The following is a 25345-nucleotide window of genomic DNA, read 5'->3' on the forward strand; positions in this document are numbered from 1 at the left end:
AAGCAAAGAAGTTCAAGGTGCTCCAGGATTGGCCAGCCCAGTCACCAGACATGAACATTATTGAGCATGTCTGGGGTAAGATGGAGGAGGCACTGAAGATGAATCCAAAGAATCTTGATAAACTCTGGGAGTCCTGCAAGAACGCTTTCTTTGCCATTCCAGATGACTTTATTAATAAGTGATTTGAGTCATTGCAGAGATGTATAGATGCAGTCCTCCAAGCTCATGATAGTCATACAGAATATTAAATCTTTTTCCATGACTTTATATTCTATACTGTACATTATTGCTGTTAAGTGACAAGACTTTTGTATAAACAAAGTCAGACCTTACTGTCATAATTAAATCATTCAAAATCAATATCATATTTTATTTGGGTAAAATAAGCGTAATCTAGAGGCCTTTGCCTTCTGATACCACTTCTGATACCAAATGATCAACTAGAAGTCAAGTTATTATTTGTTGTTCCTAAAACTTGCATAGGCGACAAGACTTTTGTCAGGTAGTGTATAAGAGAAAGAGAAATTGTATTTATATTGGTTGTGTTTGACTGTGTTAATTCATAATGTTATAGTTTCTGTACTACACTGAAAAAAATTATTCAAAGAGGATTCCTTGAATTTACTAACTTTTTTTACGTTAAGTGGTTGTAAACAATTTGTTTGGGCTGAATTTAAACAAATAAATTAAGTTGAACATTGCTCTATTTCATTTGTTTGTTTAAATTCAACACAAATAAATTGTTTGCAACAGTTTTGCATGCAACACTTTTTTCAGTGTACCAAGTCCATATCTGTACAGCCTTAAAAGAATGAAAAACACACAAAATCAGTGTTTTAGTGCTTTTTATTATCATCATTTGTAGTTTTCATTGCTTTTTTAAAATTCTCTCTTCAGAAAAAGACACAAAATAGCCTTAACAACATGTCAACTCAAACCATCAATGAGAACACCACCTGGTTTTAAATAACTATCCATACTACGCACTGCAATGTGCTGAAAAACACAAGGAACGTCTCACAAAACAGCACAAACATGAGCCTTTTGCAGTCAGGAAGTTGAATATCCAAAAACGACGCATTCGTAAAAGACTGTAAACCTCTTAAATGTATTGGTTTCGGAAGTTTGTGCTCTGATGTGGTCGGGTCTTTGAACAGTCCAGCATATTATAAGGAAACGACCCAACGTCGACATTCCTGTGATACAACTGGCAGTGCGCTAGTTTGGCCCCAAAAAATTGGGTTTACTTCACATTTTCACAACAATGAAAAATAAACGTTGAAACAAACTTAAGACACAGTATCGGTTCCTATCCTTTATTCCATCCCGTGTAAACCCTGTATGTTCTCTATAAAGAGTTGTTGTGTTGCTGTATTGCGCAGGATTGTCTCTTGTGATGTTGTTTCGTGAAAACCGTCATAACCTGGCTTTCAAAAAGCATTTATTAAACATTTTTCCTCATCAAACTCAATGATGGTGTTGTCATTCCGTCAGAAATTGTGAGTTTGGTCCCATATATGCGCTAACGTGCCTTCAAATCCAACCACGTTCCAACCAGGCGTGACATGTTGGACTCGTTATGCTAAAAATGCTCATGCTGAAAAGAGCTAATCACTAGTGATGGGTCGTTCTTGAACGATTCACTTATTTTGAACACATCTTTAATGTGACTCAGGATCAAGAAGTTCACTAAGTGAATGATTTGTTCAATAGTGTATAGGCACATTGCACTGGTGGTGGTGAAGATTAGTTCATTTCTTGAATCTTCTGTCAAGTTTGAGTCATTCGTCTGTCATGGGAAGCACTTATAAGCCTGAAAAAGATTTGATTAGTTCATCTTTCGAGTCTTTGGGTTTTTGATTCGTTTTTTTACATGTGATTTAAAGATTCAGTTCCTTTTTAGAAACTGGTGCAGATAGGGCTGGGCGATATGGCAAAAATGAATCTCGATTCATTCTTTTGCATATTGAACAATAACGATATATATTTAGATATAAGATAAAACAGTACCCCAACAATGACTGAAACCACAAATATTAGAGGATCCATTAAACAGCATAAACTATTTTCGGTGGCATTCAGTATATCTCTAATATCAACACACTTCTAGATTGCCATTGCACATTTCTGCTGTGTGATTGGCTCTTAGATCAATATACAGTAAAAAGTCCAGAGCTTATCATTGTTATCGACATACATTTTATCACGATTGTATGTAATATCATTAATCGGCCCAGCTCTAGGTGCAGAGTTACTGTTAAGCTGTGTTCGTGCTATTCGTGCTATTTACACCTAAATAGACGCTTGAACGTTTTGAGTTTACTCGCTTTATTTGCGCGTCTAATTCACTTCACAACAGACGCAGAATCGCAGGCAGGGCCCTGCCGCGTCATGGGCTGGCCCTCTGTCTGCCAGGTGACTCTAGCTTCATTGCTAAATGGTTAACGTGGATTTTATTAAAAGAACAGCGTATAATAGTTTATGTGCTTTAAGAAGACTGAAAAACAGCATATATTCGTTTGGAACCGTGCCTGAGTCCACTTGATCCATTCTGACGTGCACCCAGATCCATGAGCTCATAAACTCCTCCAGAAACTTAACCTGGATGATGGAAGCTTTCAGCTGTGCTTCTGACTGAGCCGAGCCCAGTTTAATAAACTGTTGTCGGTGTTGGCAGGAGGATTTTCTCCTGGGACATCAACAACAGGTGCTGTGTCATAATCACGCCCCTCACAAGAGCAAGCTCCTGATTGGTTAATGCAGCAGGAATGTCTGCTGAAGTTCAGATTTTCCAACAATTTGTGCGATACACGAGTTAAGCGAGTCAATTGCGCAAAACGCTCAACTTGCGCTGCTTCATTCGCATGAATCAAATCATTTGAGCCGCCTCATTCACACGTATCGCGCCACAGGATGTCTATTCGCGTCTTTGCATTGACTTAACATGTAAACCACTCGTGCTTGACGCTTAGTGTTGCATAATTCATTGAAATGAAATCAAGATCGCAAATCAGCAAATAGCTGTGATATTCATGCACGTCTTGTCAGGGAAACTTGACTCTGTCATCAGACGTAAATTTCCTCCAAACGCTAAAGGGCGTGGAAAACGATTAATATGGGGAAATATGGGAAATCGAACAGAGCAGAGGATTTTAACTGCTTATACCGACTCAATGTGAATAATATACTCACGACTACAGAATCATCTCACAGAATGATACATTTCAAACACTCGACTAAAATTATAATATTGAGTTTGGAGCAAAAACATGTTATTAAATGTGACATTTTCACATGCTTTCAGATTAATGTCAACAACACACAAACAGCTGTTAAATCGCAGAATGATTCTTTTTGATTTAAGGATTGCACTAATTAAATCATTCAGGATTTTTTGCGAAGCTTGTTAGTGAACGTTGGCTCTCTGTAGTAAACGCGGCGTCCATCTGGAAGCAACTCCTGGAGATTTACAGCTGATTACAGAGCCGCATTTACTGCCAAAATGTGCCTTCGATTAATTGGCCAATGATTATTATTATTATGTGTTTAAATTTCTCTCAGGATTGTTCTTTTCTGTAATACTGAATGTGGTAATAGATTTTTTGTTTATTTCCACCTGTATGATGGAGATGAACTGTCATTTTGATTTCATTTAGTCTTTCACGTCTTTTACCCAAAACCCGTTTGATGACTCGAGACATGAGCAAATCAGTCATGGCTCAGGCTCCAAAAGTTTATATGGAGCTGTTGAAAAGGGAACAAACGAGATTTGAAAAATGACTCAAACTTGTCAGAAAAGAGGTAAGCTGAGCTAATCACAGACAAAAGACCCATAATTAGTAGTTAATAAATAGTTCTGACATGTTTGTAATGTGATCAACATTTGGGCTTGTTGCATGTTTGTTTGGGAAGCAACTCATTACATTTGCTCATTAACATTTTAAGGCGAATAGAACAAAAATGAATGAACCGACTCAAAAAAATTCAAGTATTTGTATAACGCTTTTCACACTAATAATTTAGTGAAAGCACATTTAAAAAGGTGCACATTATTGCTTTACAATCAAAATCATAAAATTTAAGGAGTTGTGTATATTAATCTACACATATACGGTTGAAGTCAGAATTATTAGCCCCCCTGTTTATTTTTTTCCCCAATTTCTGTTTAACAGAGAGAAGATTTTATCAACACATTTCTAAACATAACAGTTTTAATTACTCATTTCTAATAACTGATTTATTTTATCTTTGTCATGATGACAGTAAATAATATTTTACTAGATATTTTTAAGACACTTCTATACAGCTTAAAGTGACATTTAAAGGCTCAACTAGGTTAATTAGGTTAACTAGGCTGGATAGGGTAATTAGGCAAGTCATTGTATGATGATGGTTTGTTCTGTAGACTATCCAAAAAAATATTTGCTTAAAGGGGCTCATAATTTTTACCTTAAAATTGTTTTTAAAATATTAAAAACTGCTTTTATTCTAACCGAAATAAAACAAATAAGACTTTCTCCTGAAGAAAAAATATTATCAGACATACTGTGAAATTTTCCTTGCTCTGTATTTAAAAAAGAAAAAACAATTCAAAGGGGGGCTAATAATTCTGACTTCAACTGTGTGTATGTATATATGCATACATACAAATATATATATAATATTATATTATAATTATTCAATAAATATATATATATAAACTTAGTTAACCTGCAGTTATATAATACAGTGGGAAAAATACGTATTAAACACGTCATGTTTTTTCCTGGGAATAATATATGTAAAGGAGCTGTTAACAAAAAATTGAACCAGTTTTGGTAAAAACCCCAAACAATACGAACAAAATAATAAAACAAATCTGAAATATGAGTTGTGTGTAATAAAAATAAAATGACACAAGGAGAAAGCATTGAACTTCTGAAACATATTTAAAGAGCCCCTATTATACATTAAAAAGGGTCATATTTTGACCCAACCTCCCGTTTTTGGTATTTATCCCGGAAAACTCGTAATTTCAACTACCGAGGGTTTCAATTTTCCCAGGTTTGCGTGCGCAACAATTGGGCGGGGCTAAAGACTCATTATCAAGACAATTCATTTGAAGCACTATGAGTTTACTTTTTTACAGATGAATCAATAGTTTTAAACATGATGCACTTTCAGATTTAAGCCACAGCTGGATATTTCACTTCACTTAGAGCTGTGTTATACACTACATGAAAGGTCATTTATATAATATGGGCTCTTTGTTACCTTATATAAAAGGCTTTTTTTAATGACGGCAGCTTAAAGACGCCTCTCATATGAAGAATAAAGTTACATGCATTGCTCAGGTGTGATTTTTTTCACAGACTTTAACAGAGTGTAAAAATCTTGATGGTTCTGTGTGTCTCGTCTATCAAATCTGATCTTTAATTTGTATTTTCTATTGGATTCGAGTCAGGTGATTGTCTGGGCCATTCTACAGCTTGATTTTCTTTCTCTGAAAGCATTTGAGAGTTTCCTGTGTTTTGGATCATTGTCTTGCTGAAATGTCCACCCTGGTTTCATTATCCTGTTAATGTAGAAGTTAGACTGAAGCAGTGATGAAGGGCAGAGGGTTGGTGAAGAACTACTGAGAGGTTTCAGCTGCTGTCTGGGCTTTCACTGCCTTTCTAATCCTCCCTTTCTTCGTGTGTTCTATACTTTTTCCCACTGTCATTTCATTTTATTATGCATAACTTAATTTGTAAAATAATTAATTTTTTCTTTGCATTTATGGATTTTTTTTGGTTGTTACCAACATCTGGTAAAAAAGTCAACAGCACCTTTAGAAATATGTTTCCTGAGAGAAATGTTGACGTCTTTAATACTTGTTTTCCCAGCTGAATACAGTGTCCTTCCAAAAAAAACAACCAAAAGACACTCAAAGGTCTCAGTCGGCTTCGAACTTCCCATCACTACCAATCACAATTTAGTAGACTTAAATTAGACATCAAACACAACATTTTCAGTCAATAAGATTTCACTGTGGGTGTAAATTATATTACAATCACATCACGCCTGATTGGGACGCGGCTCATCTCAAAAGTTACCAGCCAAACATGTGAGCTACAAAACATACCAAACTGTCATTTGCTCTACAGAAAGGAATGTAAAAGTGAACGGTGCAAACAGTGCAAAAGGCATTTTCTACATGGTATCTACAGTAGTACAAAAAATACGGAAAACAATCTCTACTTTTTTTTTGTCCCTACTCATACATGATCACAGAGGATGTTGTTTTCTTTCCCACTGAAATGTGACATTTTTACAACATTTAAACAAACACTTGAATGAAAGGTCAACACTACACACAAGCACCGTACACAACACAGACACTCACAATGAACGGAAAAACAACAGGCACTTCGCACAGCACGACAGCACACCAAACCACGAACGAAACACCGCTACATACGGCTGAACAGCTACAGCTTCTCTTGGTTACTGTGCTACATCTACGCTGAATTAATTCTCAGTCACAACTCAAAGTGCTAATCTATGACAAACGCGCTTACACACACACACACACACACACACACACACACTCACACATCAATGCTAAATACGGTACTATCAGGTGGGGGATGTGGCTTTATGGTTGACACACATAGTGGTTGGTACACCATGGTTCATTACACACACTGACTCGGCTGGTTGTCTGCGTCGGTTGGCGCGCTGGGTCTCTAAAAAAACACGAAGAGAAAACAACAACAACAAACAACAAGGAAAATCATATTAATACACCAAACGAACGGCACAGAGACATGGGGGAGGGGTGGGGAAGGTTGGCGGGATTGTTGTTCCCTCGAACTGTGCAAGCAAACACGGACCTCCTTTACAGGCTCATGATAAACTCAAGGTTTACCATGCAGTCTTCCATGCTCCAAACTGCATTCATTCAGATCCCGTGAGAGTCTACAGGTTATCCTTAAAGGGAGAGTTCACCCAAAAATGAAAGTTCTGTTATCATATGATCACCCTTGACTTGTTCTGGACCAGTTTGAGTTTTTTGAGATGTATTGAAGAATGTTGGAAACCTGTAAACATTGACTCTGATAGTAGGTGTTGTGGTTCTGGCTGTTTCATTAATTAATCAAGCTCAATCTGGAGGTTTTGAACACCGAATAGACTTTATTACATGATAATAAAGCCGAGATGGTCACAAGCAGACCTTCAAAAGCATCTGATGTGTTTCCACTCCTCACAGTCTTTGTAGATGTCTTTTTACCTCCCACTTTCGTGTTTTCACATCTCGTTTAAATCTTGACTGAGGGTAGCCATGGGATGCTAACCAGTTTAGAGGTTTACTGTGGTTTGGAAAAGTCGAGGTTTTAAAACCTGCTAAATCTTCTGTTATACCTTTTTGTTTTGTTTTTTTACGGCTATTTTTTTTTTGGGGTTTTTTTGTGCGATAGGATCTCCACATTGAAAGCTACTGCTCAGCCTACGATTCAGACAAATCGCTGTTCCAAATTGTTTCTTAAAATGAAATATATTGTGTTCAATGGAGGAAAACGTTGTTTTTTACGCAGACATTTAAAAAGGACATATTTTAGAGCAGTAATCACAAGGTTGTTGCTAGGTGAGATACGATTCCGGCTGGAAGTTAATGAGAATGATTTATATTATGTATCAAATTACGCATTTTATTAGCATCTATCCAACATAGGCTCATTCTGGAAATGTAGCCCTATATACGTTTCTGGAGATCGCACATTACGTAGCCAGAAGTACGTATGGCTGCATTTCGTCTTTGAAACGAACGCTACCGGGCAGTATGACGACGTTCCTTTTCGTGCTTACTTAAGGTCTGAAAAAGCCCACACAGCGGCCTCTGGTGGATTTGCGAAAACAAAAAATGCAAAAAAACGTAGCTCCTGGGATGTATTTGACGCTTTCCAGGAATGTGTATACATAAAGGTACATTTTTGAAAATGAGCCTGGGTTGCATCTCCCCCTACCCCAACTATAAACCAAACTGTCACGGTAATGTAAAAGCAGTAATTGTACCAAGTATTATTTATGTGACTTATCAAATTACCCAATAAATTGACGTAAATTTTATTAACATCTACCCCTACCCCAGTCCTAAAATCAGGGCTTAATTTGTGCCGGAACAAGCCAGATCCAGATCCGGCTCCTCTGAAATCTCATTTTACCAATCCCCCTCCTCACACGCACACCCACTCTTTACTTTCTTCCATACTTGCCAACCCTCTTCGTCCATGACTCCCCAACCCTCTTCAACCGCGACAATTTACAAATTAAGCACTGCCTAGAATCAACCATCACAATATTGGAAAATTATTAATAATTGTTGTAGTGTCACAAAAATGATGCTATATTGATATCCGCATATATAACCACAGCTGTATCCTATCTAGACTTTACCTAATCACAATACTGTGAAAGCGTGATACTTTTATTCAAGGTTATCATACTGTCAGAATCATATAACAGTCTGTCTATTTTAAAAGCCTTGTGGTTAGTGCGTCAACACATGGCACCGAGGTGTTCACAGCGACCCAAGTTCAATTCCCGGCTCAAGGTCCTGTGCCGACCCTTCCCCTATCTCTGCTCCCCATACTTTCCTGTCTCTAAATCTTCACTGTCCTATCACAATAAAAGTGAAACCCCGAATAAATTATTATAAAAAAAAAAAAAGAATCATATACCGGTCTATGACTAACCGAGAGGTCCATTTCACATTTCATGCATGTACCTTTTTTTTTACACTTGGGCCTGTTATTCTTGGCCCTGTCCACTGCAATGCAAGCAGATGTCTTCATACCAGAGTTGTCTCTATAGATGTAACTTCTTCTGAGTGTTTACATACTTGTCCTGGCCAAATTCCCTCCCTCTGCCCTTACCAATCATGGTCCTTCCCAATCATTCCCATGCACCGAATTGGCTCTGTCACTGTCTCTCCACTCCAACAATAGCTGGTGTGTAGTGAAACACACTGGCACCATTATCATGTGGTTGCCGTCACATCATCCAAGTGGATGCTGCACACTGCTGGGGGTGTGGAGAGACCCCCCCCCCCTCTGACTGTTAAGCGCTTTGTGTGTATGGCCATATACGATAAATACACATTATATTACTTACATTAATTTGATAATATGTCACTCACTCTCCTAAAAGCCTCACACAGATATAGCTTAACGTGTGTTTTACATATACTGTACAACTAGTGTTTTACATATGGAATCATTCTCCGGCAAGCTCCTCATAGTGTTGAGCTTATACGTTCCTCTGCAGGCCGCTCATCTTACACATACCACCGGTTTTCTCAACACACCAAATAGTAGATCCATAGAGGCCTATACTGACTTGATTATATGTGTTTACTATGCACTTTTGAGGATACAATACTTAAAAGCAAATACTATAGAGGTCAATAGTTCCAAATGTCCAGTATTCTTCAACATATCTTTTTTTGTGTTCAACAGAGCAAACTCTGGTTTGGAGCAAGTAAATCTTGACAGAATTTCAATTTTAGGTTGAACTCTCTCTTTAATATGATTAATTCATGCTGTGATTGGGTTTGTGCGCAGTGGGAGATCGTGACATGCTTTGTTAATGACATGCTACTGGTGTGCGAAACAGGGCATAGGCGTCACTAGCACTGCCTCGGGTCTCCCGCTACAGTCCCCCAATTTTGGGAGGTCACACACACTCTCTCTCTCTTTGACCTTTCTGACCTTTTAACATCCAAGTGTGATTGTTGATTTTTTGAATAGGATTGAGTTATGAGCTGCATAACATGTTTTCTTTTTGTAAATATAGACTGTAGAGTCCTAAAATAGCTGCCGGAAAACAGCTCTGTGATAAAGACTGGGTGAAAGATCAAAGAGACATCACAATACAGGCACAGCCTATTGCCAAGCAACCGGGAGGAGATATGTATGCATGTTCTGTCAAAGAAAACCAGAGTCTATTTACAGATTGGATACAAAATTTATTTCATGCAAGGTTTCATATTTACAGCTTTTCATTCGCATATGTATTTTTGCATAAAAGTGCATGCATTTACCTCTCCCCAAGTAATCCCAAAAGTACACCGATTACCGTCAACTGCACGATACATCTACTGTATATAGTATATTTTTGGTGTGTGTGTGAGATTGCATGTGATTTGCTACACTGTGTTGAACATTTAAAATGTGATATACATATGATAAATCACATCTTGATTTATGAAAAATATGGGTTTGTTGAGAAAATAAAAGCTACTTTTTGTAATAGCTGGTTTTGTAAATTTCCGCTGTTTCAATTTGCCTGCTCTGGTCAAGTTAAAGTGCATTTTTTTCACTATTTGCATGATTCATTTGTTAAAAAGCCGGATGGTCAACTCCGTTGCTGCTGCTACTAATAGATACAGTGTGTTTAAAACACACCAGAGATCATAGTTTGGGGAAAGGCAAAAATGTCTGCAAAAATAATAAAAACAATTGCTACATATATTGTATGTCATACTCTGCATCAGATATATTTAAAGAAGCTTTGGATGGAAAAAACACATACTTTTTCTTACATATTTTCAATAAACTTACATTGTTTTCTCAGATAGTTTCCCATGCAAGGCATGCAAATGCAAATGAGGTTCTTCAGTCAAGTTTCTATGTTGGTGATGTGTGCATCACTAGAATCATGATGGTTGTACTTCAAACTAACCTTATCTTATATCATATATGAAATAGCCATTGTGTCATCTTTTTTTCCTTTTAAAAGGTGTCCATTAATGAAAACCACAGCTTAAAACACTCAGGGTTTGGGAAAAAAAGAAGGAGCTGTGAAGGAGAGAGAAGGGGAAGAATGAAAGTGCAGAAATGAGAGGAAAGGAATGAGACAGCGAGGATAGTGAGGGTAGATGAGATCACTGCGTGAAGTTTATTTATAAACTAATTTCGAGAGGATCACGTGCTTATGATTGCTGGTGGCCGGTCCCGCATTATTCAATTTATGATTCACCAATTAGATGATTCCTAAGCTATAAATACCCTAAGTTCCATATAACAGCCATCTTCATTTTGAAGAATTCCCCCTTCCACCCCTATTCCTCCTCCTTTTCTAAATAGGTGGCATGGTGGCCCAGTGGTAAGCACTGTTGCCTCACAGCAAGAACGTCACTGGTTCTAGTCCTTACCAAGCCAGTCGATGTTTCTGTGTGGAGTTTACATGTTCTCCCCGTGCTCACTTGGATTTCCCCCAGGTTCCCCGGTTTCCTCCCACCGTCCAAAAACATGCAACTTAAGATAATTGACTAATCCAAATCGGCACCATAGACATGCTCGAAGTAAGTAGTTATCTCTTAAGAGCAATCACTATCTGTTCATTAGCTACTACAACAGTTCCCGGGACAGCATGCCAAACAAGCTTTATAATCAATCATCAGCTAAGTGTGATCTCTTGAAGTATAGGCAGATGAGAGACCGTGTGGAAAAGAGGAAGTAGTAGAGAGGTAAGAACAGGTCAGCATTGGTGATGAAGAAGACGAAGACGCAAGGATTAGAGAAGGAAGATAAGATAAAGATCGAGATGGAGCAACAAGGAAAGAATAGATGAGAAGGGAGGAGGAAAAGGAGACATTGGTGAAAGGAGAATCAGGAAAACAGATAAGTAGAAGGACTGAGGGTAGAGGTAAAACAGAAATGAAGGAAAGCAGAAATAAAAGTGGAACCAAGAGGAATGATGAGGGACAGGAAATGGAAGAGAAAGTAGAAATTTGGAGGAAGTTGGGAGACAAATTGGAAGAGGAGAATAAGAGGAACGAGATGGGTTGAAAAAGAGAGCAAGAAGAGGAAGAGTAAGCAAAGAAAGAGAAGAGTTTCAAATGAAAGAGAGTTTAATGAGAGACGGATGGTACACAGTGTGAGCAGGCATCTCAGCGCAGCACTGCGGAGCGAGGGCCTCTGATTGGTTAGTTTTGTTGTCCATGCTACAGGATGGATGGGATGGGAGAGTGGACCTGCTGCATGAGACAGGGCGGGCTGCAGGGCAGGGCTGACACTGAGGCCACGCCTCCAGACATGCTGCTATGGCTCCATGGCTTTTCATAACCTTCATTTGAAGAGAAAAAGGGCTTTCAGTAAAACCTCACAGAGCAGCCTTCAACTCCAGACAAAGACTCTCTGCCAAGGTTTGCTTATGAATAGATAAGGTTCAGAAAGTAGGTATGTGGACAGATGTGTAGTGGATGCGGTGTGCTTGTGCTGATTAGATTTGGTTAGTGCTGCCCTGTCATGTACTTGTTATGTTCATGGTTAGCCAGTTGACAGTGACTGATTGCCAAGTCAACTGCATCATCCTCCATGCGCTCTATGCTTGAAACTGTCTACTGCATGCATGGGGTAGTTTCACAGTGCTGTACAGCATCACACAAGTTCAGAGATATCAAAGAACTCAGCCAGACACATCAGCCCAACAAAGAAACAACATACGTATACCCAGTGATACCCATTTAGCTGTAAGATCATGTCGTTTCTGTTAAATATGGGGCTAACTACCTAGCTAACAAGCAACTAATGTACAGTATTCATTTCTTAGCCTGAAGGCTGGTTTATACTTCTGCGTCGAGTGATCGGCGTGACCCACATGCTGTCTGTGTTGCTCTGCAGTAACACTTCCAAAACACTAGCTGGCAGTAGGTTTTAGGTTGAGGTTGAGTAGGTTCCACTGCGTTGAGTTTCTTCGCTGGTGTTTTTTTTTTTTTTTTGAACACTACCTTAATGTACAAGTAGGTAAAACTCACTCATTCAGAGGCAGCAACTGTGTGTTGTGCAACAACTTTAATTAAAGGTAAACACAAAACAACAGTTTCCAATTGGAGCTCCTTCACGGGACTCAACACTTGTAAACACTCTGGCTCGGGGCTCTCAGCACCGCCCACACTCATCAGCGATACCAAGCCAACCAATCACAGAGCTTGCACTACACATAGTTGCGATTGGTCTGCTACCGTGCGAAGGCTGCACGCTTGATGCAGAAGTATAAATTAAAGCCTTAACACTATCTTAGTGGGTGGGCAAATTCAGCCCCTGGAGGGTCACGTTTAATTCTTTATTTGGCTATTAAGTTGCTTGAAAACCTATTATGGTAAACCTATTGCTACAGAGTTTGGCACCCTTGTCCTAAAGTGTTGCGTGAGGTTGACTACCCTTCTTGACTACCCTGTTGAAAAGACCAGCAAAGCTAGTCATGCTATGTCAACTGGTACCTGTAACACAACAGAACGTTTTAACAAACTTAACCAGTGTGTCTTCATTGATCATCCAGCATCACTAGAATGTTGATGATCATTAATCAGCCTGGATAAGCATAGGAATATATGCCTGTAAGTTAGTCTTTCCACAGGGTAGCAGGGATTTTCTAATGCTGTTGATATTTTACCATGCAATCGAGAGCTTCTGACTGGCTGAGTTCTTGTCATGTGACCACATGCCCCATATCCCATGCTGCATCTCTTGTGAGATTCACCATCACCAGGACCTCCTGCCATTGTGAATCTGCATGCAAACAAGCACACTGCTAGGCAATATAATAATGCTTATTTATTTGATATGCTGTATAAAACCATTGTCTTTTAAAAACCTTGTAACTTCTTTATTTAAACCTGGACCTTTAAATAACGGTCCTGAATCTGCCTGAAAATGTGTTGTAAAATGTACTGCATTCATGTGAATACTTTAGGAAAAGCTGGCACTGAATGTTCTTCTCAAAGATCTTGTTCAGACTGAGCTAAAACTTAAAAGAGGCCTGTTGACGGCTCACTTGAATATGTCATTTCTACTGCAGCTTTTCCTGTCAGCCTTTAGTGTAACGGCAGACCTGAGGAGCTATCAACTGCAAGAAAGAAGGCTGAGTGACAGTCGGTCGATTTGCATCGAAAGAGCATCTTTGATTGACAGCTGCTCCATTTTCAGACACAGCACTAGCAGTGCTCAGATGGCTAGCAGTGATTGGCTGGTTACGTACCCTTCCTGACTCTTCCCCCAGTGTGGTTGGCTCGTTCTCCCCCAGAGGTAAGCAGGAAGCAGGGTCTTTCGCGGTCCACCGGACTGAAGACTTCCTCGGGCGACACCGCTTGGTCGATGTGAGGACAGTCCTCATTGGCCAGGGCAGCTTTGGATGGCTCCCCGTTCACTTTAAAATCTCCAGTCACAGGCAAAGAGAGATGACTTATTACAGACTGATGCAAGGTGACATGCAGGTTTTATTTCAGGGTATCAAAACGGCGACATCCTGAAAACCAAACCGCTCTCAAGTTCAAACTTGCTGGTCTATGAATTACATTTCTGCAAGAAAGATAGTATGGTTGTCACGATGCTGGAGTTCAGTACCAATCGATACTGAAACTTTAAAAATGTCTATTTCCTGCTAACATTTGAGCGCTATTGAGCACCTTCATTAACATCAGATCTGTTATTGTGTTCCTGTGCTCAACAGAAATTACTGTGATTGGTCGTGAAGGTCATCAGTTCACCAAACTGGACACTGGAGCATTTTAAAGAAGAGATTCATCAGCGGATCACTCCTATGTCAGTTTGTAGAGAAACAAGATGATTGACATGACTTTGAAACACTCCAGTGTCCGTGTATCTGTGGTTACACTCAGTAAACAGTGGTGAGTTTGGTGAACTGATGACCTTCATGACCATTCCCAGTCATTTCCGTTAAGCACCTGAACCCAAGGATAAATCTGTTTAAGAATATAGCGCTCAAATGTTAGCAAGAAATGGACTTTTCAGTATTGATTGGCACTGAATTCCAGTACCCTGACACCCATAGGAGATAGACACCTTTCCTACCATGCATGATTTTACACCTAGTCAAGTTCCCCTAGAAGTCCTATTGTCTTGTTATATTGTGTCTGGGATCAGGGACCCATTATCCTCAACCTTAATCAAACACACAGTATTACCTGAACACAAAAGCATGCTGGTTGGAGCAGGGTTGGACCTGGAATCTATAATACTTTGAGTCTCCAACAACAGGGATACATACCTCTAGCCTAGAAATACGTCTACAACAATTTGGACGTCCAAAAGAGCAGCTAGACTTGACTAACTGAAATCTGATTAGTCAACTGATGTCTTCTTCAGAGTGCACTGCAGCAAAAATTACAATTTTTACAACAAGTTTGGATATACAACTTATGCCGAGTTCAGACTGCATGATTTTCAAAGTAGTCGTGTCACTGATGTTTTCACACTGCTATCCGGTGTAGCATTTCGTCGGTGCTGTGTTTACACTGTAGGATGGATTGGCGACAGGGGGTTTCACACTGCATGACTTTATAATAGGAGAATCGCCAACAACTTTGTCCCAACTCCATCTCACAACCAACATATGAAAAGTGACATGGAAACAATGAGGTCATATAATATATCTTTTATTATTAATTACATAATGGAAAAAGAAGGCTTTAGTGGGGTAGAAAATGTATTTATTTTGCTCACCTGGCTTTTGAAGAGAATTAGCAATTTCTTCTCAACTTTTTTTTCGACCGGGTTGGGGTATTGCTCAGATGACATGTCAAACAGACACAGTGCTTCTACCAAATTTCCACTAGTTTTTCCTTAATTTCTTGGGTCAAAATAAACAGAAAGGGAGCACTTTTAACTTCTCCCCCACCCTCCCACTGGCCTGCAGGTACCCATGCTAGAGGATGCTGCTCTCTCATTGGCTGTAGGTGATTGCCCATGTTATTTTCAATCAGAACACAATTCAGATGGCATGGTTTGAATTGTCGACAGCTCCAGATATTTAGCACGCCAAATATCTCACGGGCGTCAACGACTCATTTGCGATTCTCTCAGATCGTGTCTTTGATAGTTCACATGGTGTGATTGTTACTCACGTGAACGAGCACAGATTTGCCTGTGATTTAAAGGGCACATAGTTTACCTCTTTTTTATGATTTAATAATAATATGGTTCTTCTGAGTGTGCCAGTTTAGATTCAGTTTAAAACACAATTCAGATTTTTTATTATAATGTGTTAAAAAGTGTCATGTTGGGGGCGTGTCCACAGCTCGCTGATTTAGGGGTGTGTTGTTTCACATGTAAATTAGTTTCAGCTTCCCGCCCAATGTAACAAGGGGGCGGAGCCACGAGCTCACCCGCTCTGTGTTTGCAACAGAGTCAGACAGGCAGACTGAGAGAAGGAGCAGGAGTGAGAGGATCAGCATTCACGGACACAGACCAAGCAGAGAATACAAAATCATTTGTGTCTTTGAATAGTTTTACAGCCAACTGTGTGCTAATTTCAAGTGCCGAGCTTGTACACAGAAACTAATAACCATGCACACTGAATTAACTTTGACTGAGGCACCGGATGCACCGCTCGAAGCCGCGACACGGCACACCAGACACTTTCTGTGGCGCGGCAGAAACATGAAGTGTCCCGAATCGTCGTGCCACGCATTTTAGAATTCTAAACATAGGTTTCTATCAGGGTACACACAACGGCGCTTCAAGTCTGCAGCGGTCCGCGGCGCCCAGCCGCCGACTTGAAGCGCCGTTCTGTGTACAATGATAGAAACCTATGTTTAGAATTCTAATACGCATGGAGCTGCGTCAGGTACAGCAGCGCCTAGTTAAGATCACAGGGAGCTTCTGTGATCGCGAGAAATGCAAACGGCTGAAGTATAAGGTAGACTCAATGAGAAGTACACATGTTTGCAAACCTACCTAAAGATACAACCAATAATTCCGATTAGAGCGATAATGTGGAGAATATTGCTCTTGTGTTGAGCCCAATGAGCCTTGCATCTAAAAATAGAGCAAGGGTGTTCCTTTAGTGATATGGCTTCGACTCACGCTGAAAATGGCGGACGTGAATCAACAAACTGAGGATATGATGATGCGCCTGTCAATCAATATTGGTGGGCGTGGGGACCGCACTCCTACGTAAAATTGCGGTCGGTTTGAAAACCGCTCTAATTGGTCCACCGTTTTTTATGTTGTTAAATTGAAAAAAAAGCACTGGGTGTGCTTATATCACCTTAATATGACAGTCTATACACCATACATGCACATATGTCTGTCCAAACAGCTTGAAAAGTAGATTTTTTACCATAGGGGCCCTTTAAGGTATTTGTCGGCAATTTCTCAAAACCTGTCTGCGAGTCAAAATCAGGGCTAAAATCATGCAGTCTGAACTCGGCATTAGAGTCCCTTTCACAAAACCATTGCCCCTTTCATCCTTAAAACATACCATGTCCTTTTTTAATGGGTTCTCAGCATTCTCTGACAAGATAAACTCTATTGTGTGTAGTTGCCATTAATTACTAGGTCTGACTACCTAATTTAGATGCTTCTGAAAACATAGTAGTAGTAGAGACGGATGGTACACAGTGTTATTACTACTAATAACAATTAGCAGTTTGAAAGTTTCACAAAGTTAAGTTTAGTCACATCCAAAGCTCAGAACAACAGCATAGATTAAAAGTGTAACAACAACAACAAAGGACAACAGAGACATATTGATGGAAAGAATAGTTCCTACCTTGGTATTTGATCTCTGAAACCTCCTCCTGAGCCAGGGGGCATGTGTCGCTGTGTGTGCTGGGTCGTGGAGAGTTAACGGCTGACCTGCAGTAGTTGGGAGACCCCAGCAGAGGTGGTCGTCGGATATGTTTGTTCTTTTTCTTTGGTAGTTTTTGTTTCGCCATGGCTAGGGAGTAGTACATGCCGAAGTTGTTCACGATTACAGGAACAGGCATAGCAATGGTCAGCACACCTGCCAGGGCGCACAGCGCACCCACCAGCATTCCAGATGTTGTCTGAGGGTACATGTCGCCATAGCCGAGGGTTGTCATGGTTACCACAGCCCACCAAAAGCCAATAGGGATGTTCTTGAAGTGCGTGTCGCTACTAGCATCAGGATCATTGGGGTTTCTTCCGATACGTTCGGCATAGTAGATCATAGTGGCAAAGATTAAGACTCCAAGTGCAAGGAAAATGATCAGGAGGATGAATTCATTGGTACTGGCACGGAGTGTGTGCCCTAATACCCGCAAGCCAACAAAGTGTCGCGTTAGCTTGAAGATACGAAGAATTCTGACAAATCGCACCACACGAAGGAAACCCAATACGTCTTTCGCAGCTTTGGAGGATAGTCCACTCAGTCCCACCTCAAGGTAGAAGGGCAGGATGGCCACAAAGTCAATGATGTTAAGGGTGTTTCTCAAAAACTTTAATTTGTTTGGACAGGTAGTCACTCGTATTATAAACTCAAAAGTAAACCACACAACGCAGACTCCCTCAATGTAGGTTAACTGCACCATAGTTTCCGTCTCAGGGAAGATACGCTCCACAGTTTCATTGCCCTCCATATAGGTCTCTGTACGGTTGATGATGGGATTGAAGGCCTCATGAGTCTCCAAACAGAATGTGGTAATGGACACCAAAATGAAGAACAAAGATGCAAATGCTACCCACTGAAAGAAAAGGAGAGAGAGAGAAAGAGAGAGAAGTTACATTCGTGTTCCACCAAAGCAAAGGGTTATACAGGAAAACATGGCAGAATGACAGAATAACTTTTAAAACACACAGTTGTGCCATAAATAGGTTTTAAATAGCTTCAAAGCAGACTAAAATAAACCCATCACATGAGTCTATTTCAGCAGAACTCTTCAGAAGTACACTTGGAAAATGTCACATCTTCTGTTTCTCAACGCGCTTCTGAAAAGTGCCACATCAGCAAGCGAGGAGCTTAGCAAAAGTACATTTGCTGTTAGAACTCAAGGTCACTGCGTTCACAAGGACAGCATGGAGGAAATGAGGCAACATAACTGCCCTCCATCACTTTGGGATAATTTTAACCATGGTTCCCTCATCAGGGACTCCTGGGTAGCCTCTGGCAAGGTTGTCACATGCAGATTTGGTAAGCTGGTCACTTTAGTGATTTGAAAGAGGATGGAGAAGCATTCGCCGTTTACACTGCAGCTTGCTCTACGAGAGAAACCAACAGGCATGGACAGATGGAAGTGGATTTCAGTAGGGGAGCCCCACTACAGGATGACGGGATACTGTGGTGGAATTATGTAAGTGCAAGTTGGCCACGTTTTCCCTGCCATGGGATCTTCAGGCAACTGTGAAAGGCTCCATCCATTATGTATATTGATTACTTTCTTGAAATATTAAGTTAAGACTGTAAATCAAATCACACAATAATCAAATATACAGTAAAAGGGGTAAGAAATGTATCCAATATATGACAAATTGAGTGATTTTTGGAAGTCATGATAGTTGTAAAACACTACTATCCTTAAAGGTTCTTGAATTATCATACATAACTTTAGCATAAAAACAATAAATCCCAAGCCACAGCTAAAGGTCATGTGTAGAACCGTGTTTGAATGACAAACCCCAAGTATTAACAAAGCCCCCAGTGTATAATGTAACTTGCCAGCATTAATTGGTTATTTTCTTGTTTATTTTCGTGTCTCATCATGTGTTTCTGTCTGTCACCCAGTCCACTACCGTGCTTGCTCCGCTTACTGCTGTCCCTGATTGGCTGTTTCACTTGTCCTTGCTGCAACCAATCCCGTTACTGCTGCTTTCTGATTGGTTTCTGCTTCACAACTCTGCTCCAGTCCCTGCATGCCACCAGTCCTTTAAAAGACTTTCAGTCCAGCAGTTTGTCATTAAGGAGTTCAGTGTGCAGGGCGAAGAGCTGAACACGCAGCACCAACCTGCACCTGGGCTCTGAGGTCTGTGGGATTGGGGCAGAGCAATGACAGAATCTGGTTGCACAACTAGCACAGTAGGTGGCGATATGCACAAAGAATGCAATTCACCAAAAAACTAAGAAGAAGAAGTTTGTCAGTCTTTGGTTTTCTGTTTAGACTGTCTTTGGTCGTTAGTATTTTTGGCTTGCTGTGTATTTGTGCTTTGTTAGTATTTTGAAAGCTTGTTTGTAGATACTGTTCATCTTCATTTTGATTTTCACTTAATTTATTGTTTATCTTTATTGTTGTTAAAGTTTGTAACCGTCTGTTCTTACCTTACATTCCCCCCTTATATGTTTCCTCATGAGTTTAGAAAGGCTGGTAGGTAAGTACGTCATGTGACATACAGTTGAAGTCAGAATTATTAGCCCCCTTGAACTATTAGCTCCCCTGTTTATTTTTTTCCCCAATTTCTGTTTAACGGGGAGAATTTTTTCAACACATTTCAAGGCTTAAGTAGGTTAACTAGGCAGGTTAGGGTAATTAGGCAAGTTATTGTATAAAGATGGTTAGTTCTGTAGACTATCGAAAAAAAATATAGCATATATTAAAAAATAAAAAATAATAATATATATTAAAGGGGCTAATAATTTTGACCTTAAAAGAGTGTTTTAAAAAAAATAAAAATGCTTTTATTCTAGCTGAAATAAAACAAATAAGACTTTCTCCAGAAGAAAAAATATTATCAGACATACTGTGAAAATTTCCCTGCTCTGTTAAACATCATTTGGGAAATAATTTAAAAAGAAAAAAATTCAAAGGGGGGCTAATAATTCTGACTTTAACTGTATATGTCAACACATAGATTAACATTTGTCTAGATACTTAATTGTTTTGAGTTTAATCCACTTAAATTTGTAAAAACGAATAAGTTTATGTGGTCCCAACACAAATCGATTGTGTGCAACCCAGCTTTTTTCACAGTGTACACCAGGGGCGTCGCAAGACCCAATTTACTGGGGCACGTGCCCCAGTAAACATCGCCAGTGCCCCAGTAAATGCTTTGAGGTATTAATTACTTCTTATGCAAGTGTATTTATTAGGAGTGGTAATTCCGAAATAAAGACGTTACTCTCTATGTTCAGCTGAATCAACGCTGGTGAAAGCAATGTAGTTTAATCAAAAAGCAAACTGACGCATCTCTGCATGTGCGCAGAAAAAACCAAACCTGCGCGCCTCACACAGCCCTCGCTGCTCATTAACAGTCGACAAAACAAAAGTTTAAATAAAATGATGGTGATCTTTACTATGCATGCTTTCTCATAGATTTTTTTTTGTATGAAGCAAGTGACGAGTCAGGGAGGTAAAACTTAATAAAGCTAATTCTCTGCCACGTGTCAAGTCTAAAACAACAGATAATTATGTAAAACATTTTTTTTTGTATTCAATAGAATTGTCTTAAATTAAATTAATAAAATTAATATTCATGCGAAAGATTTTTTTTTAGAATAATTATTGTATAATAACAGTAATACTTTTATTTATTTATAAGTAATATTTTTGTACATATCTATATATATATATATATATATATATATATATATATATATATATATATTTATATATATATATATATATATATATATATATATATATATATATATATATATATATATATATATATATATATATATATATATATTTATATATATATATATATATATATATATATATATATATATATATATATATATATATATATATATATATATATATATATATAAATTAGCATTTTTGTAAGCGATTCACTCCAACAATTAAAAACTGGGCTCACTCATCAACAGACTGAATCATTTAATAAAGAATCATAACTGAAACAAAAACAATTACAAATGGTTCTGCGTATACACAAGTATATGCTTTCACAAGCATGCATCAAATAACATTTTTACGCACGCTTGTATCATGTTTCAAACCATTGATACGCCTCTGCTCGGATATGCCTCTGGTTCTGACGACTGGCAATACCTTCTCTGGTTCATTCTATCACATAAATTCTTTCTCCACAGGCGGTTTATAACTGGGTCAGCCAGTGCTTAGTCTAGCAGACACTATTCCCTAGATGTGCTTCGTTTCCTGTGTTTGTGGGGAGGAGAAGCATTTTGTATGAGGAAGCCTATAAGCAAATACACATAAAATGTTCCTAAATAATGGCTTTTCGCCAATCAGTAGGATCACTTTGACCTGAAGAAAAGATTTGGCAGGTGAAAAACTCCATAGAGCATTTTTATCAATTGATGACCCCATAGTAATTATGCTCCGATTCATCGAGAGCAGACTAAGGGATACTGAATCTCAGAAGGAATTAATCTGACTGTGGTACTATTAGCTGAAGATTTATCAACAAAGAGGTCTCCTAACCACTTCAATGTATTGTAACAAAGTCAAGTAACAACCAAACAACCTTTCTGAGACTTAGAATCAAGTTTGTTTAGCGGCATGAAAATGTAAAGCTCTTAAATGTAATTTAAAGACTTGCTGCTGTAAACTTCACCTACTTTTTAAATCTATTGTTTAATTAAACATGATAAATGCTAATTATTACCGTTGTATATTTAGCTGTCAGGATTATATTATAGAATGTGAAACACATCTCACAGAAATACATTAAACACAGGCTGAATGTGGAAATGTACCCCTGTCTACATTTCAGGAGAGCGCGAATTAAGTAGCCAGAGGTATTTCTGACTCCATTTCGTCTTTTAATCGAACGATATGGGGCGGTATGACACCGCTGATGGCTTCTGTTAATTTTAGCGCTACCAGCTGACTGCTTACCTCCATACAGACAGCTTTTCCGGTGTTACCAGTTTGCCCAATGGCTCGCCGCATACATTGACAGACTTGGGACATGGAGTAGAATTGACTGGGACGACAGGGTTCGAGTCCGGAGAAGAATAATTCCAGAAACCAGGTAAAACGAAAGCAAAATAAATGAATTCATAAGCAACAATGTGACTGAAAATGTGGTGAAATTACGTGACGTCTATTCTCTTTCTAGATTGCTTTCATAAAACACTTTCGGTTGGGTTTAGGGAAGAGGGTGGGTGGGTCAGTCAGTTGGTCAGTCGACAGCAACTTGGCCTGGTTGGCTGAAGTGTATATTGCGCCCTCTGGTGGATTTACGCGAAAAGAGGATGCACAAGTGAAATTTGTAATCATCAAAGAGCGTACACACCAGCCTCTGGTGGATTTTCAAAAACAAAATCTGTGAGCAGACGTACCTAAGGTTACGTATTTCACTGTCCCCAAAAATATAGATCTGGGTATGTATTCGCAATGAGAATGAGAATTAGAATCCATCCAGTCAGATGATGTTGACTCCTAAGGTTGCGCACCTCATATATCAAACATTCATTCAGTTGTCCATAGGTGTGAGGTCTGAGACTATATTCTTATTGTCTCGAAGGTGGCAGTTCAAATCTCACTTTAAACAGGGATGATTTGAACCAGAGGGTTTGTGTTGGTGCCGTGACCCGGATGGGAGTGAAGTTAAGATTGTGATTGTAACCGATCCCATCTAGTAAGATGTGTGCAGGTAAACCTCACTCCTTTGGCCTTAAGAAGTGCACTAGTGACTGTAAAACCCAACAGTCAACTTTATCAATTGAAATGAGTGTAGTAAACTCAAAATGAACTGAAAGTTAATTCTACTCATTTGAAAAGAGTTTTGAACTGCTTGGTGATGCGTTAATTAAATACCTTATAACTTTAAGTTAAATGGAGTAAGTTCACAGTACTCATATAGATTTGTTTTTTAGCTCAAATGGTTGGTATCAATCGGTTTCTTCAATGAGTTTGAGTTGCGTTAACTTATTGGTTTTTACAGTACTCGGTTGGTTTGAGTTCTCTTCATTTACTGGGTTTTGCTGTGCTCAAATTGCTTCATTTACTCAAATGGATTAAGTTCACAGTACTCATTAGGATTCGTTTTTAAACTTAAATGGTTTGTTGCAATTGGTTTCCTCAAATGGTTTGAGTTACCCTATCTTGTCAAAAACGCTGGTTGAAACCTAAGGGACTACATTGACAATTGTTCTACAATATTTTTATCAGCATATGATCATTGTCCATGTTTTGCACTCTTTTTATTGGCCAAAAGGGTCATGGGTGTCATTTTATAGATGCGTGCCTTTGCACCTGAAACATTTGAGTGTTGGCAGTTTTGTATGCAATATGCATCAGTTGGTCAGTGAACAGACTGGAGGCAAAAAAACCTGTTAATAATTCATCAAGGTAGGATTATGTCACCACCGCTGCTCTCTAAGTCCCTCATAAAACCTGGTAGTGTTTTTTATTTTGTGTATTTCAATGTATCACCTCAAATATTTTGTAAATATACTATAGTTTAATTGCTGAATCACCTCAGACTGAGGGCGAATGCACATTCACACGACCTTGCAAACCCCAGTGGGCAAAAGTTTGATCCATGAGAACGTTTTATCCTCACTCTCCCATTGATCAAGATAAACACAAGAACGGCCTGATCCTCTTGATCTCGGGGGACAAAACATGATCCGTTTCCCCCTTTCTGCCCTCCAGTCACCCTCTGAGGACTTCAAGTAACAGTCCATTTTGTGTTTGATCCCTAACATCTACTGTATTACTTGCTTACATTTGTATCTTGTTTTCCAGTACTTCTAAAGTCAAAATATAAAGACATTTAGAGTCTTTTGCACTTGTAGGTTGATCTACAATTAAAATACACAATAAATCCCTCATTTGTGAAACTGATATACAAAGCAGATTTTCAGCGAAGGGTCAGTTTACCATTAAAAAATTTATAACTACCTTTATATAAAAACAATAGAAGTATATGTATAATGTCTCGATTTAAATATCTAAATAAAAGTGTGTGCGTGTGTGTGTGAGTAACTCATTCCCTGGCAGACATTACTTTATAGACCAAAAGGTCAGATTATCAACCGCAGACTGGCATCTGTCATTTGTGATGCTAAGCACAAACTAGCGAACATCAGAAAACAACAGCATGCTCCAATCAAAAGATCATATTTCCTGTTAGTCCTCCAAAAAACATGCAAAAATGACAGAGTTTCACCCGATCCTGCACTGAAGTACATACAGTAGTCATCATTTATACAGTAGACGGGTTCAGGTATGCAACACACTGCAAAAAAAGCTTTGCCTAATATAAACAAATCAAATAAGACTTTCTCCAGAAGAAAAAATATTATAGGAAATACTGTGAAAAATTCCTTGCTCTAATAAACATAAATTTGGGAAATATTTGAAAAAGAAGGAAACTAATTCTGACTTCAACTAATGCTCTCTGATGATTTTAAGTGCTCACTTACTTACAAGTGTCTATATACATGGCTTAAAGGTGCTGTAAGTTTTTGACTCTTCTAAAGCATAAAAATACCATAATATGTTTGCAGATAATTAAGAAACATGCCAAATGAACATTCTTGTTTATCTGAAAAACAATGCTGAAGTCAGATATTCTGCTTTGAAAATGTGCGTTACATGCTGGAACACTGTCTTTGTTTTTGGACACCCACCCAATGCTAGATTAGCCAATTATATCTCAGTACTCCAGGTTGTCCTGGTGAAAAACAGCGT

At 38.9% G+C, this 25345-nt stretch overlaps 2 protein-coding genes across 3 annotated transcripts in view; one reads left to right on the forward strand and one right to left on the reverse strand.

Annotated features, from left to right (window-relative positions):
- sergef (secretion regulating guanine nucleotide exchange factor) overlaps nucleotides 1–25345 on the forward strand; it is a 168593-nt gene that overhangs the window by 36421 nt on the left and 106827 nt on the right. The gene's annotated exons all lie outside the window — the stretch shown is intronic.
- Nucleotides 5801–25345, reverse strand: part of kcnc1b (potassium voltage-gated channel, Shaw-related subfamily, member 1b) — a 37563-nt gene continuing 18018 nt past the window's right edge. The window contains exons 2-4 of one of the 2 annotated variants that reach the window (XM_056451725.1): nucleotides 17536–18469; nucleotides 14002–14178; nucleotides 5801–6707 (exon numbers count right to left, since the gene is read on the reverse strand). In XM_056451725.1, coding sequence (XP_056307700.1) covers nucleotides 6598–6707; nucleotides 14002–14178; nucleotides 17536–18469 — 1221 coding nt within the window. In that variant the 3' untranslated portion in view covers nucleotides 5801–6597. Of the gene's footprint in view, nucleotides 6708–11382; nucleotides 12088–14001; nucleotides 14179–17535; nucleotides 18470–25345 lie in introns of those variants that run through there. The other variant, XM_056451724.1, reaches the window with a different exon arrangement.

This window comes from Danio aesculapii, chromosome 25, assembly GCF_903798145.1.
Source record: "Danio aesculapii chromosome 25, fDanAes4.1, whole genome shotgun sequence".
Classification (NCBI taxonomy): Eukaryota; Metazoa; Chordata; class Actinopteri; order Cypriniformes; family Danionidae; genus Danio; species Danio aesculapii.